The sequence below is a fragment of the Vanellus vanellus genome (assembly GCF_965231255.1).
Source record: "Vanellus vanellus genome assembly, chromosome: 13".
Classification (NCBI taxonomy): Eukaryota; Metazoa; Chordata; class Aves; order Charadriiformes; family Charadriidae; genus Vanellus; species Vanellus vanellus.
The window spans coordinates 2,017,173-2,041,059 of record NC_138918.1 but is presented as its reverse complement, the minus strand read 5'-3'; the positions used below and the strand labels follow the sequence as shown (position 1 = coordinate 2,041,059).

The window sequence follows — 23,887 nt, the reverse complement described above, 5'->3', positions numbered from 1 at the left end:
GATAAATAGTAAGGCAGTTCTCTTAACTTGGGAGTCGATTAGCTTCTCGGTTTAAAACAAATGAGAGTTTTGCCTTCGTATGTTTTGTACCTTGAGCCACAACTGAAGAGCCTTAACTGTGTTTTTGAAGACATTCGTAATATTTAAGCTTGTACAGATGTGTTGTCAGCTTTCAGTGATGTGCTGTGATTTTTTGCCTTCTAGATTTTTTCCCGAAGCTTTATTTTACAGGGCTTATAACATTTACACTTCTGACTTTGGAAGAGAAGAAGTTCTGCAGAAATGTCGAAGATTGAGAAAATGAGTATCCTCGGAGTGAGGAGTTTTGGGGTAGAGGATAAAGACAAGCAAATTATCACTTTCTTTAATCCATTAACTATTTTGGTGGGACCAAATGGTGCAGGAAAAACGGTAAGGCTTTTACCTTACAACCTTTTACATGTTTGGTTTTGAACTATAAATAGCTCTGAAAGGCCTCAAAATATGAATAATGATCACTGCAGAAAGTTATTAATAATATTGCAAAATCCTTGCTGTTTACTGTAACTATTGTGTTGTTTAGCATTAGTAGAGATTTGCTTTCAGGCCTGGATTTTGCAGAGCGCTGGTTGATATTTTACCTAGGAAATTGATCCAGATCCTGATTAAAACTGATTTTGCAAAGTACTGTATTCTCATGATACTCAAAAAATAAAATTTTATTTCTTATTTCTCTCTCCTCACATATTAAGTCATTTATAAATATTTGGGCTGTTACTGTGGTTTTGCCTGTAGTCCATCTTGTTTACTCAAAATTGCCATTATAACTATATACTTATTTCTGGTTTTTTTTTAGACTATCATTGAATGTCTTAAATATATATCCACTGGAGATTTTCCTCCTGGCACCAAAGGAAGCTCATTTGTTCACGATCCAAAGGTAAAAGTCATACTGACTAGATTTAATATGTGTTTACTCCTAAGTCAAACACTTAACGGCACTCAGTGTTCTGGTGAAGACAGGGATGCGCAAGTTCTAGGCAGACATGAGCTGAATGTATCGTTTGAGGAAAAACAAAGAGCTGGGGGAGATTAGAACATTACCCCCAGCTTGGATGTTGCAAAGAATTTCCCTTATTTGTTTTTTTTTGTTTGTTTCTACTAAAGGTTGCCAATGAAACAGATGTTAGAGCTCAGATTCGATTACAGTTTCGAGATGTAAATGGAGAGCTCGTAGCTGTTCAGCGGTCCATGGTCTGTACCCAGAAAGGCAAGAAAACAGAATTTAAAACACTTGAAGGTGTCATTACTAGAACAAAGTAAGTTTTTAAGTTTTTTTTTCCTACTTTGGCATGAAGATCAATTTGGGGTTTGTATATTTTTATGTATAAGACAAGAGAAAATTTCATAAAATGTTCCTTGAAGTAGCTACCAGTGCTCTTAGGTAAAGTGATGAAACTACATAGCTTTAATCTATTAGTTGATTCAAAAATCCTACATTTGATAGCCACTACTTTGAGAACTACTTATATCTATTAACTTGCATTTATTTAAAAATTGTATTAATAACGATAAGGTTTGAAAGTAGTATTGTGCGGAGTATGTAGGCTTTACTTCCTTCAGCACCGTTTTCAGTTTCAGATCTCTGTTGGCTCGTGGTTAACTCTGATCTCCACTATTTAAGAAGTGTATTCACTTCATTCAAGATCGGGTTTGCTCCCTCTGGTGGTTCTGCATTGTTTTAAAATGTATAATAGTCTTGACTACAGATATTGACTGTGTTAAAAGCATGTGTTGAACATGGTAATTATATGCTTAAAAATTGTTACTCGTTAAGTTTTTTAATCAGTACATTATAATGAGATTATACTGTTAAAAATGTAGTTTACTTTTAAAAGAATTTGCTAGTAACTTCTTCATGGATTTTCTTTATGTATGCTACGTAGGCACGGTGAGAAGGTCAGCCTGAGTTCCAAGTGTGCAGAAATCGATCGAGAGATGATCAGCACCCTTGGTGTTTCCAAATCAGTGATTAACAATGTCATTTTCTGTCACCAAGAAGAATCCAACTGGCCATTAAGTGAAGGGAAAGCCCTGAAGCAAAAATTTGATGAGATCTTTTCAGCAACAAGGTTTTTCTCTTTACTGTAATTAAATAAAAACTAAGTAAGAAAATGTCTTGTTTAATAACGTACATGTTAATGAAAATGACTAAGGCATTGTTTCATGTATCAGTATTGCTATATTGCCAATAGGATCTGAAATTTTGTCTTTTTTAAAGGTATATTAAAGCACTCGAAACTCTCCGTCAGGTACGACTGAAACAAAGCTCGAAAGTAAAAGAGTGTCAGGCAGAACTGAAATATCTAAAACAGAATAAAGAAAAAGCACAGGAAATCCAGGATCATCTTAGCAATAGAGAGGCTCAACTGACTGCTTCTAAGGAGAATGTAAAATCAATTGAGAATCAGCTGGATCCTCTAAAGGTAATTTACGTGACGATTATGTTAAGACTTTAATACAAAACAATACATAAATACTAAAGAACACAGCAAAATGTGGAAGCTGGATGAATTGCTTGATTAAAATCTTACACTTTTGTGTTGAGTCATCTAATTCTCCGCTCTGAAGCAAAAATAAACATCCCTCAACAAACCTGGCAGATGCAGGTCTAATCTGTAAACAGTCATTGGAGGTTTAAGAATGTAGTTTGTGAAATTCTTGTAGCGGCATCAGTTTTTTGTAGCTTAATTTAAAATCTCTCTTTCTCAAATTTAGCTGATAACTAAAACTATTATGAACTGTTGACTAAAACAAAAACTAACTAAAACTTAACCCCCTCTATTTTTAAAAAAATACTTTATAAAGCTGAAAGTTTTATACTTAGACTAACTATGTTGTATAGAACAATTGGTTATGGGATTCATAAGCTGGTGAGATATTTTACTTACAGCATTCTTTCATTTGCAGAGCTCTCTGGCAGCAGTGGAACAGAATCTCATGAAAGTAATGAGGCTAGACAACGATGTAAAAGCCCTGGAGAGCAGGAGGAGGCAGATGGAGAAAGATAATCAAGATTTGCAACAGAAGATGGAAAAGGTTCCTTTTTAAATTCGATGATGCCATTCTTTCTGCTGAAGAATTAGTCTGTCTTTTGCTAGCCGGTGTATATTTTATTATGCATCAGATGTTGGTGAAGAACATTTTCATAGCCCACGTGGCTCACTTGATATTATTAGATATTGCAAATATGGCTCAATAAAGCTGTATTAGTTTCTGTGTAATTTGGGTTAAACTGCTTTTTGTAACTTTTCTCTCCACCGTAGACTAGCTTGCCAGTAAGGCAGACCTGACAAAAGTTTTCATAAAGGGATAATTATTGGTAACAATGCCCTGCAGCGTGTAACTTGGAAATCCATACCTCTCTCACAGTATGTTGATGATAGCACTTGTTTTGACCAGTATGGGATGTCTCCTGATGTTAATATTGTTCACCTCCCTGGAGATTTTTCTTCTTCTGTTATGATCGTGCCAAGGCATTTAAAAGTATTTTGACAAATGGAAAGAAATTCTTTAGTGGTAAAAATTTAGATTAATTTGTTTTATCAGCCTAAGAAAAATAGATTTTCCCGTTTTGCTTGTAGTATATTTACTTTTTGTCAGTATATGTCTTAGAATAGGAATTCTGTATGGGATGTGTTTATCACTTACTTCTTGGATTCTGTTATGGTAAAAACTATACTTTTTTTGAAACATCATTGATTGGCTTATAAATTTAGTTAAAAAGCTAACTTTATTCTGTATTGTATTTGGTGTACAGGTTTTTCAAGGAACAGATGAACAACTAAGGGATAGATACCAGAACCACCAGAAAACAGTGAAGGAGAAGGAGAAGAGATTATTGGACTGTAAGCGTGAATTAGACAGAGCCACTAAAGAATGCCAGAGATTTAACAGTGAGAAATCAGAACTACTTATCGAACGAGGTATTTTAGACTTCATCTATAACTCTGTATTTATTTTTGAATGTAATTAAGGTCTGAAATAGAAATACCGATAAGAATTGAGGGGATTTGAACTTGACAAACCACCTAAAACATGTGTGAGTTTGGGGTCAGCTGCACAGTATGGTATGAGAATGGTGGACAGGTCTTGGTGTTCTTCTGGTGTTTCTAACGTGCACTTGTTGTTTTGAGGTATAATTACAACACTTAGTACCTTTGTTCTTAAATTGACCATTCTTTATAAAAATGTTCAAAATAGGTAAGTTAGGTGTCAGTCTAGCAGTTTACAACACAGTTGTTTTTACTGTCTGAGCTTGTACATTCTTTAGGTGATGAAGATGCCTGCTAACCAGATGTGATGGTGTAGGTGTGTTTTAACCAAAAAAAGTGTAAAAGCTGAATGCTCAGCATGCTCGGTGTCTCAGGTGGGGGTGGGAGACTATTCAGAAGGCTTAGGATAATCTTCTTTTGTGTATTGTGTATTCTCTTTTAGATGTACTACAGGAATTTCAGTAAAGCCATAGTAGTTGAGATGCAGAATACATGCCTGCATAAAATATGGGCTTGCTTTGGTTATATTTATCAGAATAATATTTTTATTGTTTTAAGAAGCTTTCTTTTAAGTTCTTGGTTTATTTAATTAATAAAAATTTAGTTACCTGAAATAACCATCTCTCAAAGCTTTTTGTCCTGGAGCTTTTTGTGTTGTTTAAAAATACTTTGGTTTCAAAGACTTTAAGAAAATTGTTGCAACTGTCTTTGAATCCTAGATGTATCTTCTGCCTCAGTTTTTGAGCGGTTATGTCATGTTTTCTTTTTGTGAAGGTCGTCTTCAGATGCAAGCAGATCGTCACCAAGAGCACATCACAACAAGGGATTCGTTAATTCAGTCTTTGGCAGCACAGCTGGAATTAGATGGTTTTGAGCGAGCACCTTTTAATGAAAGGCACATTACTAGTTTTCACAGGTTGTTGAAGGAGAGACAGAAAAGAGATACAGAAGCTGCAAATCATTTAATGGTAAGAATTTTGTTGGTTTAGTAGTGCAGTTACTATTGGTTATTAGTGTGTTATTGGTCCATATCTGTCTTCATGGTGCTGGGAGGAAGAGGAAGAAGGGGGCGGGGAGGAACTGAAGCCATTTTTTTTTCTTCTAGAATTCTTTGTGATGAATAGCCTGAATCTTTCCATGGAAATTAGTTTTGGAACTAAGAGTGGTCATCAAGTGATCTGAATTGCCAAAGCTATTGAACGGGCAGTTCTTCAGCTAGGTTTTGCGCAGCAGCCCTGTCGAGCGGGTGGGTCGCTGACAAGCTAAAAAGCCTGCGGAAGCATTACAATGGCTAACTGGTTAGAAAATAAGCAACTTTTTGTTGAAGTCACCTTCAAAATGGGGTTGCTCTCAGAGAACGCTACTGGTATGATGCATCTGCATTTTCCTGTTGAAACATTTCAGCAGAATATTATTGACATGTTCCATTTATCTCAGTATTTCAATGTCTTGTATTACAGTGGTGAGTATTTGCAAGCTAGTGTGAAGAAGTGTTTTTAAATGTTGTTTTCCTGTGGAAAAAAATGATGAGTATATTATTGCTGACATCTTTCAGAGAGAATTTGCACAAAAAGAAGCAATGAAACAAAAACAGATAGATGAAATAAGAGACAAGAAAACTGGATTAGAAAGAACCATTGACCTGAAATCAGACATTCAAAATAAGAAACAAGCTGAGCTGAAGAATGTAAAATATGAATTGCAGCAGTTGGAGGGGTTTTCAGACAGAATTCTGGAGTTGGATCAGGAGCTTGTCAAGACAGTAAGTTAATGTAATTGAAAAATTTATAGAAGGTTGAAGTAAAAACTTTTGGCTTTATCATTAAAAAAAACCAACCAAACTAACAAAAAAGTTAATGTTTACTCCATCTGCTGCATTTTTGCCCTTTTAATACCCCCTATGATTTGTCTGTTGAGATGGTGCACCCTTTGTGGCTGGAACTATTCACTACTTTGTTTTTGTACAGTGCTTGAGTAGAATATACTGCTTCTGCTTGTTGAGTTATAAATAGCGTAATAGCCATAGCTCACGATACCATAAGATGTCAGTCTTAAATTATTGGGCCAGAAAAATATGGGCTAAAGTGCTACACTACCTACATTTTTCCATATAACTTGTCTGGGAGATGGACTAGTTGGTTATAAGTGTTTTATCCAATGAAGTATTATAAAGTTACATGAGTTTCATGTCCCAGTTGAACAGCTGGTTATGCCTTTGTAGCCAAATATTTTATGTTTGTTAGCAGTGTATGAATTCAGTGCTGACAGTGTTTCTTCTAGCCTCCTCACTGGGATAATTCCAAATTTAATGTACAGTAGATGCTAAAATACAGAGAATCAATCTAAATATAAGTGAGCTTACTGAAGCTAAATCATGTGGTTATGGCTTATGGCAAAAGCATGAGCAGCTTGGAGCAGCACTACTTTCCAGAACAGTGCATCAAGTGTCTGCTTTACTTTCCCCATGCCAACATCACAGCCTTTGTCTTTTTTCATGTATTCTTTACAAATCTTGTGTCATTTCTGTAACAGCTAATGATACTGCTGCTGGGCAGTTTAAGAGCTTTCTGCTGTTTCCTTTAATTAGAACTTTATTGATTAGTGTAATTATTTAAGTCTTCTGGGCTTTTATTTTTTGTTTAGGAACGTGAGCTGGAAAAGGCTGAGAGGAACAGCAATGTAGAAACACTCGAACTGGAAGTAAAAACACTGCAAAACGAGAAAATAAACCTGGACAAAGCTCTTCGGAAGCTGGATCAAGAGATGGAACAGTTGAATCTACATACCACGACAATTACCCAAATGGAGATGCTGAAGAAAGACAAAGTAATTTTTCTATCATCATCTCATAAGAGAGGGGCAAGAAATTAATACAGTTCCTTCAAGATTTGTGTATTTTTCAGGTGTTTAGCAACAGTCATATATAAAGCTCCTGTCTGACTTCATAGAAGCCATTAACTCCATGAATGCATTGAGTGACATAAACTTGAAGATACGAAAAAATCAATTGTTAATGCTTCATTTCCGCAGGCAGAGAAGGAAGAGCAGATTAGAAAAGTGAAATCAAGACATTCTGATGAACTGACATCACTGTTGGGATACTTTCCAAATAAAAACCAACTTGAAGACTGGCTTCATAATAAAAATAGAAAGATTAATCAGACAAGGAATGATCTTGCTGTCCTGAAGTAGGTATCAATTTAATTAATTGTGTCTCCATAAGTTTTTTTCTAATTATGAATTTAAATGTTGGAAAGTTTAATATGCTTAACATACTTGTTACTTTAATTTGTTATTGTTTATTTAGGTATGTGCAAAATCAAAGAAAGCATCCTGTGTAATTTTTGTGATGTATAGCTTGTACAGTTTGTGCTAGTCAATAAAATCACAACATTTGTAGTTGTATGTCAAAGGCAGCCCTAAAAGCAGATAGCAAAATATTGTTTGGAACATCTTCAATTGTTTATGCTAATCGTAGCTGAATGAATGTGCTTGGGCGGGAAATTGCTGGTCTTCTGACTTATAAGTTACAGGGTGGTTAGTGGCGATGTCACGCGTTCATGTGTGATTACCTGCTCCTGATTTCATTTGATTATATAAAACAATTTGTTAGAGCAGGCAACAGCACACTATGCAATGATACACATTAAACTTGCACAAAACAAACCCCCCAAGATTTTAAGTATAAGAATATTGGTTAACTCAAAAAGTATGGAACATGAATAGAAGGATGCTAACATTCTTTGCTTAAGAGGTTCAATAATATCTCATAACCAATAATCGCAGTACGGGAAAAAAGTTGATACTGTATTATTCTAGAAAGCTTTGTATCGTTTTCTCATTAGAAATTGGTTTCTCATCATTAAGCATCTGGAAAACAAAAGGGAATTAAAATGAAACACTTTATGCTGTACTTAGATTAATGAAAAATTGATGCTATAGATTTCCTGAAAAAATATTCAAGATGAACTGGTGAACAACTCCGTAATATCAGTTTCAGATTAACTTCCCATGTTTTTGCTTAAACAGGTTGAAATCTTTGGGTTTTTGTAATAAAAGAGTTTATGCATTGATGTTTCAGCAAACGACTGGCATCAGTAGAATGTGATAAAACTCATTTCAGTAATGAGTTAAGAAAAAAAGAAGCACAATTGTCACTTCATGAAGCAAAACTCTTCGATGTTTGTGGAAGCCAAGATTTTGACAGTGATCTGAAGAAACTTCAAGATGAAATTGAAAAAAGTTCAAAACAGCGAGGTAAATTCATATATAGCTCTACTTTTTTTCCCTAAAGCTTGATTTAAATGCAAGACACTGATATTGAGACAGTCTTTTGTTTGTGCAGGACAGTCAGCACTGAAACTGACGTAAGGGAATTACTGAATCTTACTATTTTTAAACAAATTTTCCCTATCTTTACTACTATTTCTGTTTTATACTTAAGCAGGATCAGTTGTTTTAATTCTTTCAGTTATTTCTCTTATTATGTGTAAATGAAGTATCTGCTTTGCATTACTGTGTATGTAGATCGTGACCTTCTCAAAGCGAAGGAAATGCCTGAGTGCTTGGATCTGCCAGGTGTGAAGACAAGTACAGAACCAGCCACGAACTCAAAGAAAGTAATTTCTGAAGGAAGTAGTCACTTCCACCATTAATTAGAGGGATGAGCTGGGTTTAATAAAAGAGACTCATAGGATAATTCAGGTTGATGAGGACTTCAGGAGGTGATAGAGGGCAAACTGCTGGAGCAGTACTGAGTTCAGACCAGGTCGCTTAAGGCCATTTCGGTTTCCAATCTTTGTGATTTTGCAGGTTATAATTTTGTCTCGTTTATACGTATCTAGTGTAGATCTGATTACGCACTGTTTATGTTTTTACATAAAGTCTTTTGTTTCTTTTTAAACCAGCTGTGCTTGCTGGAGCCACTGCAGTTTATTCACAGTTCATTACACAACTGACAGAGGAGAACCAGTCATGTTGTCCAGTTTGTCAAAGAATTTTTCAAACAGAGATTGAACTGCAAGATGTAATTAGTGATCTGCAGTCTAAGCTGCGTCTTGCTCCAGATAAACTGAAGTCAACAGAGTCTGAGCTTAAAAGAAAAGAGAAAAAACGTGATGAAATGATGAGTCTTAAACCCCTTAGGTAAAGTACTTAGCAAATTGTATTGTTCCAGGCTATTTTCTTTCAAATGCTTGTTTTTTGATTATTATAAATTATGTAGACATCAAGGAAGCTTTGTTTTAGGGCTAGTTAATTAATTCAGAAATCTAATAGTTGAGAAATACTTTGCTAGCATTTGTTCCCTGCCCATTTGGACTTTAGTATTAACCTGTTTTATAATTTTGGTATTTCTGGTCCTTTGGGGCTTCTCATGAGAGTGAGGCAGAAAAAGTGGTTGTATACTGGCTTTTCTACCAGTTATTTACACTGTACAGGCACAGTTCTCCTCCTTGTTTTTTATCATTGTAATTTAAAATAGGCTGGGTTTTGTTGTTATTGAAATGTTTTCATACAGCATCACCTAAAATACGTTTCTTAAAAATGCTGAAATGGACGTTGTATAGACAGAATGGGAACTGAAACTATATTAAGTACCCTTTAATAATATCTTGATTTGTATCTCCTTTAACAGTATTTTTTGTTGCTGGCCATTTTGTATGAATTATGATGTTCTGGAAAGGCATCTCGGGATTTTATAGTGGATTCCCAGTGCCATTTATGTTTCATGAGGTGCGGTCCTGTGCAATTCCATCGTTTGGGAATGCATCTCTTTCTCTGATACTGATAAACCATATTAGATTCAACTGAATTTATTCTTTTAGGCTGAATTTGTATTTTTAAAGCTACGAAAATACGGGACAGGCTGTTTTGTTGTTGTGTCCCTTTTCTCTTCCTGTTGTCTCCTTCCAAAACATAAACAAATAACACTAGCCCTAAAGAGTTTTTCTCAGTACTGTTGTGTTTTTTTTTCCTTAGTGTATGAACAGTATTTAAAGTAAGAGTATGCAGGTTTCCTCCCAGTAGGTGAAGACACTCTGGTCTCAAGAAATTTGCAGACCGTTCTGAGAGAATTCGGAGAATATATGTTAGAGGGTTGACCTTTCCTTCACAAGAGGGCACTCTTGTACAGGGGATTTAGACCCTCTCATGAGCACTCACTGTAATAAAGTAAAAAAAAACAAAAAAAAAAAAACCAAAAAAGATTTTGTTTGCTTGTTTTGTTTCATCTCACCTGTCTAAAATGAGGGATGTCATAGTGGTTTGGGCTGGGAGACATGTATTACCTCAAACCAGCACAGATGTATTACCTTTGCTGGGTATATAACATAAGCTAAATTTTGGCTAAATTTAGTCTTCCACTATTAAATCATATCACAGATTCTGTGATCTTGAATGTCCTGAATTTGTGCTGCTGTTTTTGACAAAGGAGATTTTACCTATTTATATTTTATTCAAGGCAAACTGTAGTTGACCTCCAAGATAAGGACATACCGGACTTGAGGAACAAGATACAGAATGCAAACAGGGATTTAACAGGCCTGAAGGGTGAGATAGAAAAACAGGAATCATTCTTGCAGACAGCTTTGTCTAAGGAGGAAGGTGCGAAGGCATGTTTACAGGATATAACGCTAATGGAAAGGCACCAGGTATGCTCTGGTAATTTCTTTTAATATATAAAATGATACTCACTTGCTAGGAATTAAATATGTAGTTATTCAATAATGTGATAAAACTTTGAGGTCTTAAGACTTTTCAAGCAAAGTAAAAATACTTTAAAAGACAGCATAACAGAGGTGATCTTGGTACTAATAAAACTTCAAGTTTCATGTAATGATTTTTGCTTTTAAGGACCACGGAGTCCCTTGAGTTCTTATTCAATTCTGTGCTACAGTACCTGGGAAGAGAGTTGCAATCCAGAACTTGTGCATGAACACAAGTACACCGAAGTATTTTTCAGTCCTCCTAGTCATTATAGTTCAGTGTATTCTCAGCATCTACTCTGTGTGCTTTCTGAAATCTTGTCACATGTGCTTCTTCCCCACAGAGACAGGTAGCACATGGAACTGTTCTGAGGTAACCTGGGGATGTTGAAAGCCCATCCATCTGTATTGACTGATTTCCTCTCACAATTAAGAATTCCAATTTCTGGCAGCCTGTGGGCTGACATAACCTTACTGCTAATGATGTGATATTGCTCCAGCAGAGGAGATAAATTTGAAGGTCTTGAGTCACGTATGCCTCAAGCTCCAAGCCTGTTCTTGTCTGCCAAAGATAAAAAATATGTTGTTAAACACTAACACAATAATAAAAGTATTTTTCCTCCTACTTTCAGACTGATATTAGGGACGTTGAACGAAAAATTGCTCAGCAGGAGGCTAAGCTGCTAGGGGTCGATTTAAGTAGAACTGTTCTACAAGTAAGCCATGAAAAACAAGAGAAAAAACACTTGTGGGATACAGGTAGGTCATACAAAACTGGTATTTCATTTTTATGTTGAAAATAATGTTCTAAACGTGCTGCCATTTAAAATGTAAACTTTACTTATTTTACATTCTGAAATAACTGTATTCTAATTGTTTTGATTTTTTGGGGTCATACTAGCTTAACTTAGAGTTAAATTTTCATAAGGAAGACAATAAACGTTTTTAGTAACAGATTGACTCTTTCACTCTGTGGTTTTATCCACAGTTACTGGTAAAATTGAGTTAAATCAAAAACTCAAGCAAGACCAGCAAAATCAGATTCAGCAGCTAAAGAGCACAGTTAATGAGCTTAAAGCAGAGAAACTTCAGATTTCCAGCAGCATGCAGCGTCGACGACAACTGGAGGAACAAACAGTGGAATTAACCACTGAGGTTCAGTCCTTATGCAGAGAGATCAAGGTAGGAAATACTGTTAATTGTTAACCCTTAGCTTTGTTGTCCTGGGAAAAAAAACCATCTTGTTATAGTTAACATTGTCTGTAATCCTACCAAATAAGGATATAATATAAAGGAAATAAAAAATAATAAAAAATATATAAAATAAAGGAAATAATGTTCTGTGACTTTCCAGAACTTTATTAATACATATTTTCACATCTTTTTTTTAACACACCCAAAAAAACCCCAACCAACCCCAAAGAAGTAACTACATGACTTTTTTTACCACTTGGAAAATTGTTGGTCTTTAATGGAACGAGAGAATAAAAAGGACTTTCTCCAACTGCTTTTCAGGAAGCAAATGAACAGGTGTTTCCTTTGGATGAAACTTTAGAAAAACTGCAGCAGGAGAAGGAGAATCTAATGAATAAAAGGACTGCAAGTAATAAAGAAACACAAGAGAAGGTTTGTTTGCTTTTGGCATAGCTGGGAGATAGGATTATATATTGTTTTTCAGGCATAGATGGAAGCCATGGTAATGAGTTTGCTTTTAGGAAGCGGCAGTGGCTTTAGCGAATGCTCTAGATTGGTGAAACTTTTAGGAAAGAAAAGGAACATAACCAAGTCAGGAGATGAACTCGATTGTAATTAACATTTGGCAAAAGGCTTCTAGGGACATTTGGTGATGTTTAGTGACTAATGGTATTAGAAGCAGTTCCCAATAATCTAAGAGAAATAGCAAGGATGACTGTAACCTCTCCTTGCCAACAGACAAAACTGTTTTTCTCAGGTGAAGTGGCCCTCTTGTGTAAGCCCAAATGAATGATTTACCATTTGTTTTGGAAAACATTTTCACAGTAATAAGGAGCATCTGGATTTCAGAAGCTGAAGGCTTTATGATAGGTAATTGTACTTTGACAGTAGTGTTATCCAGTATCTAATCTTTTATGCAGAGCATATCAGTTCTTGGACATGAGGCTGCGTTTCATTTGAAATATTTTCCCTGCAGATGAATAGCATAGAAGAGAAAGTTAAGGATATAAACAAGTACATGAAAGAAATTGAAAACTATATTCAACAAGGAAAAGAAGACTACAAAAAGGTAACCTAAAAACCAGTCAATAAAAATTGGACATTAAAAGCACTCTTGTGTTTAAATCATATACCATTTTATTTCTTTAGCAAAAGGAGTCGGAACTTGATGAAGTAAATTCTCAGCTAGCTGCCTGTGAGAAACAGAAGGAGAAGATAAGTAAAGAGATGGAAATGATTCGACAAGATATTGACACTCAAAAGGTAGATGTATTATTTTATAGTAAAGTTTATTTAGCATGGTTGAAATAATTTCTGGTTTTGGTTTAAGTCTGCCTAGGTGTGTAGTGGTGCAAAGTTTGTCTCCTTCTGATTTACTTAATCAGTTGTTAGTCAGAATAGCTGCTATACATGTATTAGGCTGAAAAAAGTCTTGAGATATGTATATGCAAAAGTAGATGCATTTTAAAAAACTTTTATCTCAACTATCATTTTGTGACGTTTCTAAAAGGATTAAGTCTGTTGGGATGGTAGCCGGCATTTGCAAAAGTATCTTTGTGTACCTGCCTCCTGAAGCAAGGTACCAAAGTGCAGGTACCAAAAGTTGCTAGTTACTCCAGATTTTGTCATGTACTTTAAATTATTGTGTATCTATTTCAAGTACTGTTAACATTCTTCATAGGAAAGATGTCTTTCCCCATTCTACCCCACCACTTACTGTCTAACTTGTAGAACTGAGATGGGGGACTTGGTTAAATCTCATCCTAAATTTTTTGCCCGCTTTGAAACATTGATTAATATTTGCACACAGGATCACTCTTGTGTTCACCTGTGACAATAAATACTGTAAGTATTATTTCAGATTGAAATATGAAATAATACTGCTGATTTCCTTTATGCCCTATTTCTAGCACAAGCTAAGTTCTTACCGTCATAATTTCTGTTGTTGTCAATTATTTTATGCTTGCAGCCTGTTTTAGAGTTGTGCAGCACTCATACTTTGCAATTGAGAATCGCTATATTGAAACATTATACTATTTCTTGTTTTCTGTGGAGACAGATTCAGGAAAGGTGGCTAGAGGATAATCTTACTCTGAGGAAACGTAATGAAGAACTAAAAGAAGTTGAAGACAATATAAAACACCTTGTAAAGGAGATGGGAGAAATGAAAGTCCCACAAATGAGAAAGTAAGCATCTTCAAAACAGAACAGCATATTTTGCACAAGAATTGACTGAATATCTGAATGTAATATTCACTGTGTTTTGGTGTGTTTCCTGGTCCACCTTTCTCCCCATTCAGGTAGACCGTCCTTCAAACTCATGATTGCAAAATACCCCCAGAATGACATCAGTGATATAGTGAAATTATATAGTGCTTCTAGCTAGAAATACATATCCAAAACACAGCAGCTGCTAGGGAGAAAATTAACTCTATCCCAGCTGAAACCAGGACATGTACACGTGCATGTACTTGTTCCAATCTAATCCATTTTTTAGTGACTTCAACAGTTAAATCCGCATTTAAAAACTAATTCATGTCTCTGAATAAGAATATTGAGTTTTCACTTTCAGTCTGCTCACTTCTCAGCAGAAAATTTTATATTTATTTCAGTAGTCTAATATTAATTGCTTAGTTAATAAACACTTTTTAAAAAGAATTAGCCCTGTGCTGGTTCTTATGTGTGAATCATTTGTTTAGCTTTCTAGAAGTTACACAATTAATCTATCTTATTTTGCTCAGTATCCTAATTTAATTCCACCTATGAAATTAATTATTTTATGTTTCTATATATAGCACCTTGGCACTCGAACGGATAATGTGCTTCTCCCACTCAGAACAGTGATTTGAATATATTCTTGACAAACTTAGAAATATTTTTATTTCAAAGTCTTAATTTCAGTGACATTAGTACTATAATTTTAACTGTTATAGACTTTATAAATACAATATAATGAACTTCTGTCTAACATAAACTCAAAATTAGAACCCTGATTAAAAAGTTGTGAAACACTAGATACAAATGACTTTGTATGTCAATTATGGTTTCGTTTCACAGTGAACAAAAACATTTAGAGGAGAAAATAGAATCTCTGAAAAGAAACCATCATGTTGCACTTGGCCGACAACGTGGATTTGAGGAAGAGATTATTCGGTTTAAAAAGGAACTTCGAGAGCCGCAATTCAAAGATGCGGAGGAAAAATACAGGGAGATGATGATTATTATGAGAACGACAGAGTTAGCGAACAAAGATCTGGATCTTTATTACAAGGCTCTTGATAAGTAAGTATCATCATATGAGGGTAATTCTGAAATGTTTTAGGCTTTATTACTATTGATAACCTTGATGCAAAAGCAGCTTTCAATTTCAGACTTGCGGGGGTAACTTAAAAATAGTAGATTGATGTAATTCTTTGAGATATATAATTACTTCTCTTTATAAGATCAGGCTTTTAAATGTTAAGATAAGGTACACCTTTTTAAATAAATTAATGAAAATATACTACAAACTGCACAGGATTGGTAGGATGTAGGAAATTTCTAAGCTAATGTATATAAATGTACGTACAGTAAATGCATTGATGGTAATAATTGAAGTTTAATATAGTCATAGGTAAGTCCAGTGATCTTTGTAATTTTATTCCCAGCTCTCTGTAGGACCCTTTTTGAGATATGGCTGTACATGTTAGGACTTGTATTTGCAATGCAACGATTCAGGTTGAGACATAATAGCGAGTGAACCCATCAGACCACCCACCTCTGCCTTCTGTGATGAATTCTTGATGTGAAATAATCTTTTGCTGTGTTGCCTGTGGTGGTTAGAGAATGTCCAGACAATGAACATTCGACTTTGTTTTTCATATGAAAACACATGGAAGAGCCAGTGGAGCCGCAGGCTGTTCCTCTGACCCTGTTCCTCTGTAGCTATTTTTTCCACTTGAAGGCATTTTTAGGAAGCTTTTGTAAGTGTGTCTCCCCAAATTGCTGATGGTTTTCCTTTCTTCCTGTAATTTTGGATTTTTGTTAGGTAGTTTTTTGGGGTTTTTTTGAGGAAAGTATTAGAGGATACACTGTGAGAGAATGTGTTTCTTGAAAGTCTGTCTCACATGTTCTTTCAAAATACATAAACTCCAGAGTACGAGTTTAGGAAAGGTGAAATCTGTGTTTAAATCTTTCATTTTTAGCCCAGATCTTTCTTGCATAGTCTCTCATACTACTTTCATTTCTACAGCAGTGTATTTTAGCATCTTCTGGTCATACCTTAACATGCCAGGTAGATTTCTTGTTCCCTGTCATCTTCTCAGGTAAACAGTTGTTTTTTCATGAAAAAATATTGCAATACAGAGGTGTTTTTTCCCCTTTTCCAGTGTGGGTGGTTTTGTGCTTATATTAGAGAAGGCAAGATCAAAAGAAGCATGTCTTGCATTTGATGGAAAGCGTAGTAAACTTTGTGATTGTCTCTGCTTCCTCTGGAAGCTTGTATTCTAGTCTTGGACTGACTGGCCAAAAATAGCATCTCGAAATCACTAAACAAATATGAAGTAAAACATATGGCTCCCTAAAAAATTCCTATATGTTCCGTTATAATGATGGAATTGCAATGAGCTATTGCAACTTGATGGTCAATGGGGAAGGATCTTGGAATCAGTGGATATGTTTCAGGAAATACAAAACTGGTGCTCAGTGACAGAAAGATGAATTGAATATTAGGAGCAAAAAAAGAGAAAGAAAGAGAAGCATTTTGGCCACTGTATGAATTCCCAATACACCCATGTCTTGAATATAGTATGGAATTTTGGTCTTCTGTATATAAAAAGGGTTTAGTAGCGCTGGGAAAAGGGGCACAGAAGAGCAGTAATGTGGTTGGAGGTACAGACTAATGGTCAAAAAGAGAAACTAAATAGATGAGAATTTTCCTATTTGAGAACGCAGGTTTCAATGGTTATTAAACACAGGGGTCTAGAGGAATCCTGTTTTAAGTGGTTTTAATGATAAAACAATTATGTTTAATATTAGAATGTAAACTAATCCAAAACTTATTTTGTGAAGTTTTAAATTGTTCAGAGCATGTATAATTCTTCCTTTTCAGCTTAACTGGAAATGCACTCCAAGAATTTCCCTTTTACAATTCAGAACCTTTTTGTATGGTATCAAATCATCTATTGTTTCTATTTAAGGCAAAACAGGAAATCAGTCTTGTAATTTCAAGAAAAATAGATAAGCATCACTTATTGGTAATCATCTGAAAAATCGGTGAGACGAAATGTTAACTTTAATGGCCAGAGATTGAAAACTATCTGTAGCTGGGAAAAGCAACATTTTGTGTGTTCTGTGTTATCAGTTGATCTTTATTGACTTAATATTTAGAAGTTTATGATAAATATTGATGAGGAGTGCATTCTTGGGTTTAATTAGGCAAATAGTCAAACACGTTTTCTTCTTTCTTCAAACTTAACAAGTCCTGTTAGAGTTGATGCCTCAGTATTCCCCAGAACAGGTGAAAATAATTCTTGTAAGGGAGGAGGTAGAAAAAGCATATGTAAAAGATTATTACAGAATTATGTTTTATTTCCACCATGTTTTTTTGAAAGAAGACATTCGCATAAATTCAGCAAGCATTTTTTTCATTACAGAGCACTTTTTCTTTAAAAAGTCAAACTAGAAATGTAACATCCTGTCCTTTCTTGAATGCTTTCGTAAGAAATCATCTATTACTGAACTAAAGGCATGTTGATACGTTAACCAGGGAAATTAAATTGAAGACTATGAATGACATCCTATGTTATTCTTGCTGCTGAAGAGGAAGGTAGCTCTAGTCATAATGTCTGTTTGGGTAATTATATTCTCGATACAGAGTTCTCTGCTCTGAGGGAACTTGACAAGCTCTCCTTTCCTACTGAGACCCAATTATTTGCATTGTTGGGGGGACTGTGCCAATGAGTAACACTACTGTTGTTTGGGAATACTTAACATCAGATTCATCTTCTTGGTGTCATTCTGAAAATATACCTCACATGTAAATTATATATGTCTTAAGAAGTCAGGTAAACTTGCTGAGTGACTGACTGCAAATCTGTCTTCATACTCTCCTACTTCTTGAGACTGAGCTGTTTGTGAGAGTAGAATTATTTACGCAATAGAGCGTGGTTAGTCTATAGATACTTCTGCATTCAAAAAGAACTGGTATTTATTATATTTTTAGTAAAAGTATTTAGGGAATGGAAAGGGAGCTGCTGCCTGCCTTAAAGCTCCTGTAGGCCTTAGCAGTCCGTGGTTGCACCTATAACAAATTACAGTTTTTGTTCTTCTTCTTTAGAGCAATAATGACATTTCATAGCATGAAGATGGAAGAAATCAACAAAATTGTTCGTGACCTTTGGCGAAGCACCTACAGGGGACAAGGTATGGGATTTTTTTATTATTATGATTTTTGCCCACATATATTCATTTGATGCTGAGCACAGCATGCTGAAAAGTGTTTGTTCAAAATACAGAAAATCCAGGATCTGAAAACAATTGGTTCCATTCTAAAGGCTACATCTGTTGGTCACCACTGTAATCTCCCTTTTATTACAGATTATGTAGTTAGTTACAGGATAAATAGAGGGCATTTTCAAAGGTTTCCTTGAGATGAGGGAGCTGCATGAGTTCATTCTTTCAATTTTGGAAAAATTAATTTCGAAGATGTGTCTATTAGTGGGAGTTCTGAATAGAATATTTGTGGTTACTGCATATTATACCTCTCAACTCTGTTTAACTATGATATTTTTAAAGATTTTTGGTAATGTAAAACTGTCTCCTTTCCATTTTCAGATATTGACTATATAGAAATTCGTTCTGATGCAGATGAGAATGTCTCAGCCTCTGATAAAAGAAGAAGTTACAATTACAGAGTAGTAATGATAAAGGGAGATACAGCTTTGGATATGCGAGGAAGATGTAGTGCTGGGCAAAAGGTAATAGCTTTTTATTTCTAGTACGCAGTAAAGAGGATTCTGAAAACTGACTCAGGTGAATGCAAGAGTAACGCGTTCTGAAGTGACAGTGAAGAGCAGGTGGCTCCATCTCTATTTCACACTTTTGTACAACTTTCCTTCACTGTATGTGGATTTTGCTGACAGTATGCAATATACAATTCTGAACATCTGAACCCTATTTTGGGGTGCCAAAATCCATTGTTTCAGTTGGGGAGTGGCCTGAGTGCCTACGGGAGAGAAGAGTTCGACTTCTGTCTCTCCTCAACTTCCAGTCCTCCCAGTCTCTTCCTAGTTACCACTAAGGTTCCCATAGCTTTCGGTCTGTTGACTTGCTCTCATATTATTTCCTCCTTGAGGGCTGGCCCTTGGTCTTCTTTTCACAGCTGCATCTACCTCTAAGTATGATAAGACCTCTTCTCCAAGTTGTGTTACTCTCCACTACTGCTGAATATAACTTTTCAGTTTACATCACCATTATCACACCATGCCATACTTTCCAGCGTTGCATTTCATGCTGTCCCGTCTGGGTCAGCTGTCAGCTCCGCAGTCTGGCCATTCAGCTCTCTCAGTGCTTTAATAACACAGCCTGGCCAAGTGGCCTGATATCACACCTGCCTTGACAGGACCAGTGATCAGCGATTCATCATAGCCTCTTCCACATGTTGGGGCTTGAGGGTTTTTGTTTCCACCTGTCTGTTATGTTATGGCAGAGCATCTAAAATATTCCTCAGCAAGAGAGAAGAGCCAGTCGTGTTCACCTGCCTCCAGAATCACCATGTGTACTGATCTTTAAATTTTTTTTTAAAGAGCTGAGGTATGGAAAACCCCCATAATACTTGTAGCCATTTGACACTTGGCATATTGGTTATGCAGCTTCGGCAACCAAAGCTACCTGCAGTATTACAGCAGGAAGCTCTGCCTCTTCCTTAGATGAATCATTTCCACCAGAACAAGCAATCTTCCTAAATGAGAGATAGTAGAAAGGGACAAAAATGCAGCCAGGGCTGCTCTTATTTCTTCCCTGCTGGAACACTTTCTGCCTATCCTTCGTGCCTGCTGCACTGCAAATAGAAGACCTGGGGAGCTCTTCCCGACACTTAAGGCTCTGTATGTAAGGTGCCAGTGACAGCCTAGCCCAAGGACGCTGCAGTTGTACCTTCCTCTTCTGCAGTGGGAGCTGGAGCTTTCTGGCTCCCTTTCCTCTGCAGTAGCTGAAAGGGCTACGATGGCAACAGATTTAAGTCTATCAGATGTTGAGGAAGAGCTGCCATTATGTGAAGTAACGAACTGCCTACTTCCTTACCTCCAGAGTCACAATTCCCACTGTGTTGCTTACTCCGGCAGAGTTTCATTGGCAGCCAGGCCTTTGCGACGACCAGATGGTACAGACAGTATTAGAAAATGAAATCAAGGAGTGGAACAAAATGATACACAATATTTTTAAGTGCATACAGCATGAATCATGAAGGGATATTTCGTGAGAAGATGAATACTGTATTGTTGCTTGAATATGGAAAATGCTGTCAAATTAATTCCCACCTGAGTGTAGATGCGTACTTGGTTTTGAAAATTCCATACTAATTTGGGGGGAAATCCAAATCTTGTAAAACAGCAGTACAGGCAAAAAATGCATCCTCTCCTGAAGTAGTCTAGGATGTTACGTTAGAGTCCTATGTAAATGAGAGTGAAACTTGTTCACAGTTTCTTAGCTTATATTCTGAGAATTCTTTGATCATGAACTGTGATGCCAGCAGTTGTGATAATTGGAAAGTATTTTTGGCAGCAGTTTCCATCAAGTGTTCTCTGATTTTCACTAGTTGAGGAGATACAATAATAATATGATTAGGCATGTTAATACAAAGCGAACATGTAAGGTGGTAAATTCTACTGTCTTCAGTTTTAGTAAGTAGTCAGGAGTTCAGTAACTCAAAGTTAGTGATACGCGTACAGATTTCCACCATTCCTGCTGCAGTCAGGTGGGGCCCGAACAGAGTGTCGGGGTAATGCAGATGGCAGTGTCGTAGTATCTTTACCTCGGATTGGAATCCTTACTTTTGGGATCTCCTGAATTTTGAGTGTTTGACTTCTCTCATATTTTTCCAACAGGGCTTCGTAGAAAGGATCTTTCAATTCAAAATTGAATATTTAATGCAGTTTTTCAGTAACTAATTAGTTATTGTCATTTTGTGAACTATCAGCACATCATTACCTAAACTTTAGTCATGCTTTGTAATGTGATTAAAAATAGCATGTTTCATGTAGTTCCTCTATAAACACTTCAGAAAGTGAGATTTTGGTGTTTTGTCTTGTTTTGTTTTTCCCTTAGGTGCTTGCTTCTCTTATTATTCGTCTTGCTCTAGCAGAAACATTCTGTCTCAACTGTGGCATATTGGCACTAGATGAGCCTACTACCAACCTGGATCGAGAAAACATCGAGTCCCTTGCACATGCCCTGGTGGAGTAAGTGATCTCTTCTTGTGAACCTTAAAGATGGGTATTTTTGAAGCATTAATAGTAATCGGCAGAAGTGAATTATATTTTAAGCTGGCATGTCTTTGTCAGCTTCTGCAAGTATACATATAAAGCAGTAGCTTTAGATTCCTTACCCTTTATCTGGAAGAGGAAAAATACTTCTTAAATAATATGGGAATTTTTTTTTTATGTGGTAAAAAGAGTTGCCAATCAGCATTAGATTGCTTGACAATTCATGTCGTTCATCATCAACAGCTAAATATTTTTGTACTATGTATTTACAGGTTCTCTAAAACTAGAATGTGATTTAGATAAACATCCACTAAATAATATTTCCTTGTAGGATAATAAAAAGCCGCTCACAACAGCGTAACTTTCAGCTTCTGGTGATAACTCACGATGAAGATTTTGTTGAGCTTCTGGGCCGTTCTGAATACGTGGAAACATTCTACAGGATAAAAAAGAACATTGACCAGTGCTCTGAGATCATGAAATGCAGTGTCAGCTCCCTAGGCTCATATGTTCATTAGAATTTCTAGTAATTACGTATTATAGACTGGCTTAGCTGCCTCATATGATAGAGCTCAAATGAATGCATCTGAAAACACAGTTTCTTCGTATCGTATACTGCTGAAGATTTGTAACAATTTTAGCTAGAGTCTGAAACTATTAGACTTTTAGACTTTGTATCTTTCTACATATTCCTGTGCCTGCGTTTAAGAATCACCATGATTTGGAAGAATTTAAATGAATACAACGCAGGTAACTTTTAGATGTATTTTACGTTTTGAAAGTGAAAATAAAGTTGTAATGTTCTTCGTGTATGTCGTGGCAGGGAGATGCAGGTGCAGATTCTTTGGAACAGCTGCAGCTGTGCCGATAGAGAAGGGTTTGCTCTCCATCACTGCGTTATGGCACGTTCAGGGTTGACTTGTGTCTGTCTAGTCAAGACGTGTTCATAGCCACCACCTAGTCTGCACAAAATTCACAAGCTTCAGAGAGAACTTTTACTACTTGGTCTCCAAGGTAACATTACTCCGGCTGTTCAAAGTCAGAATCTTCACAAAGTATAACAGCTTTCTTTAGAATAAAGGAAATTCCCATCTCTAACTAGACAAATGAGTGACAGATGACAGAAGCATATTTTAACCATATTCTTTTCGCGTAGTGTCATTTACCTCTCTGTTGTTCTGAGATGGTGATATTTATGCAAGTTATGTCATATTCTGATTCTCTGTGAGATACAATCAAGTTCTGTGAAAATGATACAAAAATGCCTTAGAGAGTTAATTTGTGTGGATGCTGAGCTTCACCTGCACCACTCCAAGTTCTTCCTGAAGCTCTTTTCCTTGGTACAGCAGCACCCTGTGCAGAACACAGGCCAAGGGCAACCTACTGCTCAGAATGACAACAGAAAGCCAACAGGGATGGCACGCTTCAAACTGGAAAGGACTTGATTATCACAAGTCCTGGGATTTCAGACAAGAGTTCCTCAGCAACACACCTTGCCACCTCTAGAGCCATGCGGGCCCTGGGGTATGTGATTTCTGGGTCTCTGTTTCTTCGTAACCAAGTAAGGGGCACCTCTTCTTCCTTGAACGCTGGCTACCGGGTACAAGTCCACAAGCAGAAGCTGGACTTACAACTTATTAAATCCTTGCAGACAGCAGTGAGCAGCTGAACCTCCTTAGCAGACAGCGTATGACCAAAGCTCAATTTCAGAGGAAGGAATCTTTAACCACCACGAAAAAAGGTGAAATCTCAGTAACATCAGGACTTTGCCTTTGGCAAATATGGGAACAAGCCTGAGAACATTGCACACTGCCTTCCTTGTGCTTCAGGGTGCAGGAATCCCCTTTTCACAGATTTCCTGGGGACAAAGTGAGTGAGGAGAGGGGTGGGAGTGCGAGGACAGGGGTGAGAGTGCGGGCGCAGCTGGTGGGTGCCGCCAGGGCCCCGTTAAGCACCACGGACAGAGGCGGCCCCGGGACGAGTCCCGGGGCCGGAGCCCTTTCCCTGTGGGGACCGTGAAGCGTTGGCCCTGCCTACCCCCGGGGCTCTGCTGTGGCTCCTTCCTGGCTCTCTTGAGCCCCTCACCCTAAATCATCCCACTGCCAACAGCACCCCCTGAAGGGTGTAGACAACATCTGTGCCAGAAAAGACAAAACCCCACAGTACCCTGGGTCCCATTCTTCATCGTGATGTGCTTCAGCCTTCTGCGTGGCCAGAGGGTTACGTGGACTTGGCAGTAGGTGCCGGAAACTGAGCACTTGATCTAAGGATTATTTCCACCTGAATTTTGTGAAACTGCAAGTCACTAGAGTCAGGGTGGCCCTAGTCATCGGGAAACCATTCAAAGATAAGTGAATAAAAGGGACTTCCTAGCAATTACACTCTTTCACCAATCCCCTGAAAAAGCGATGAACACCCAACTGGGGGGGCAGAGGGGGAGGGAAGAGAAGGCAAAGGAAAATGCTGCTAACATGCATTACGTTTGCAGTTTTAA

At 36.8% G+C, this 23,887-nt stretch overlaps 1 protein-coding gene across 1 annotated transcript; it reads left to right on the top strand.

Moving 5' to 3' along the window:
- Nucleotides 1-277: 277 nt before the first annotated feature.
- Nucleotides 278-22,263, top strand: RAD50 (RAD50 double strand break repair protein). Its single transcript, XM_082489907.1, has 25 exons — nt 278-411; nt 836-919; nt 1,147-1,298; nt 1,926-2,111; nt 2,261-2,465; nt 2,950-3,078; nt 3,800-3,965; nt 4,809-5,002; nt 5,590-5,796; nt 6,678-6,860; nt 7,065-7,222; nt 8,116-8,291; nt 8,942-9,179; nt 10,495-10,684; nt 11,371-11,497; nt 11,727-11,920; nt 12,254-12,364; nt 12,909-13,001; nt 13,082-13,195; nt 13,992-14,119; nt 14,990-15,214; nt 18,249-18,334; nt 18,746-18,888; nt 21,236-21,369; nt 21,725-22,263. The coding sequence occupies exons 1-25, from the start codon at nt 283-285 to the stop codon at nt 21,909-21,911; spliced, it is 3,939 nt and encodes a 1,312-aa protein (XP_082346033.1). The 5' UTR covers nt 278-282; the 3' UTR covers nt 21,912-22,263.
- Nucleotides 22,264-23,887: the final 1,624 nt, after the last annotated feature.

Excerpts from the sequence above, each read along its gene's own strand:
- RAD50 (XM_082489907.1), top strand. The coding sequence starts at position 283 with ATGTCGAAGATTGAGAAAATGAGTATCCTCGGAGTGAGGAGTTTTGGG. Across the intron at positions 10,685-11,370 it reads CGCTAATGGAAAGGCACCAG|ACTGATATTAGGGACGTTGA; the intron begins GTATGCTCTGGT and ends TCCTACTTTCAG. Across the intron at positions 12,365-12,908 it reads ATAAAGAAACACAAGAGAAG|ATGAATAGCATAGAAGAGAA; the intron begins GTTTGTTTGCTT and ends TTTTCCCTGCAG.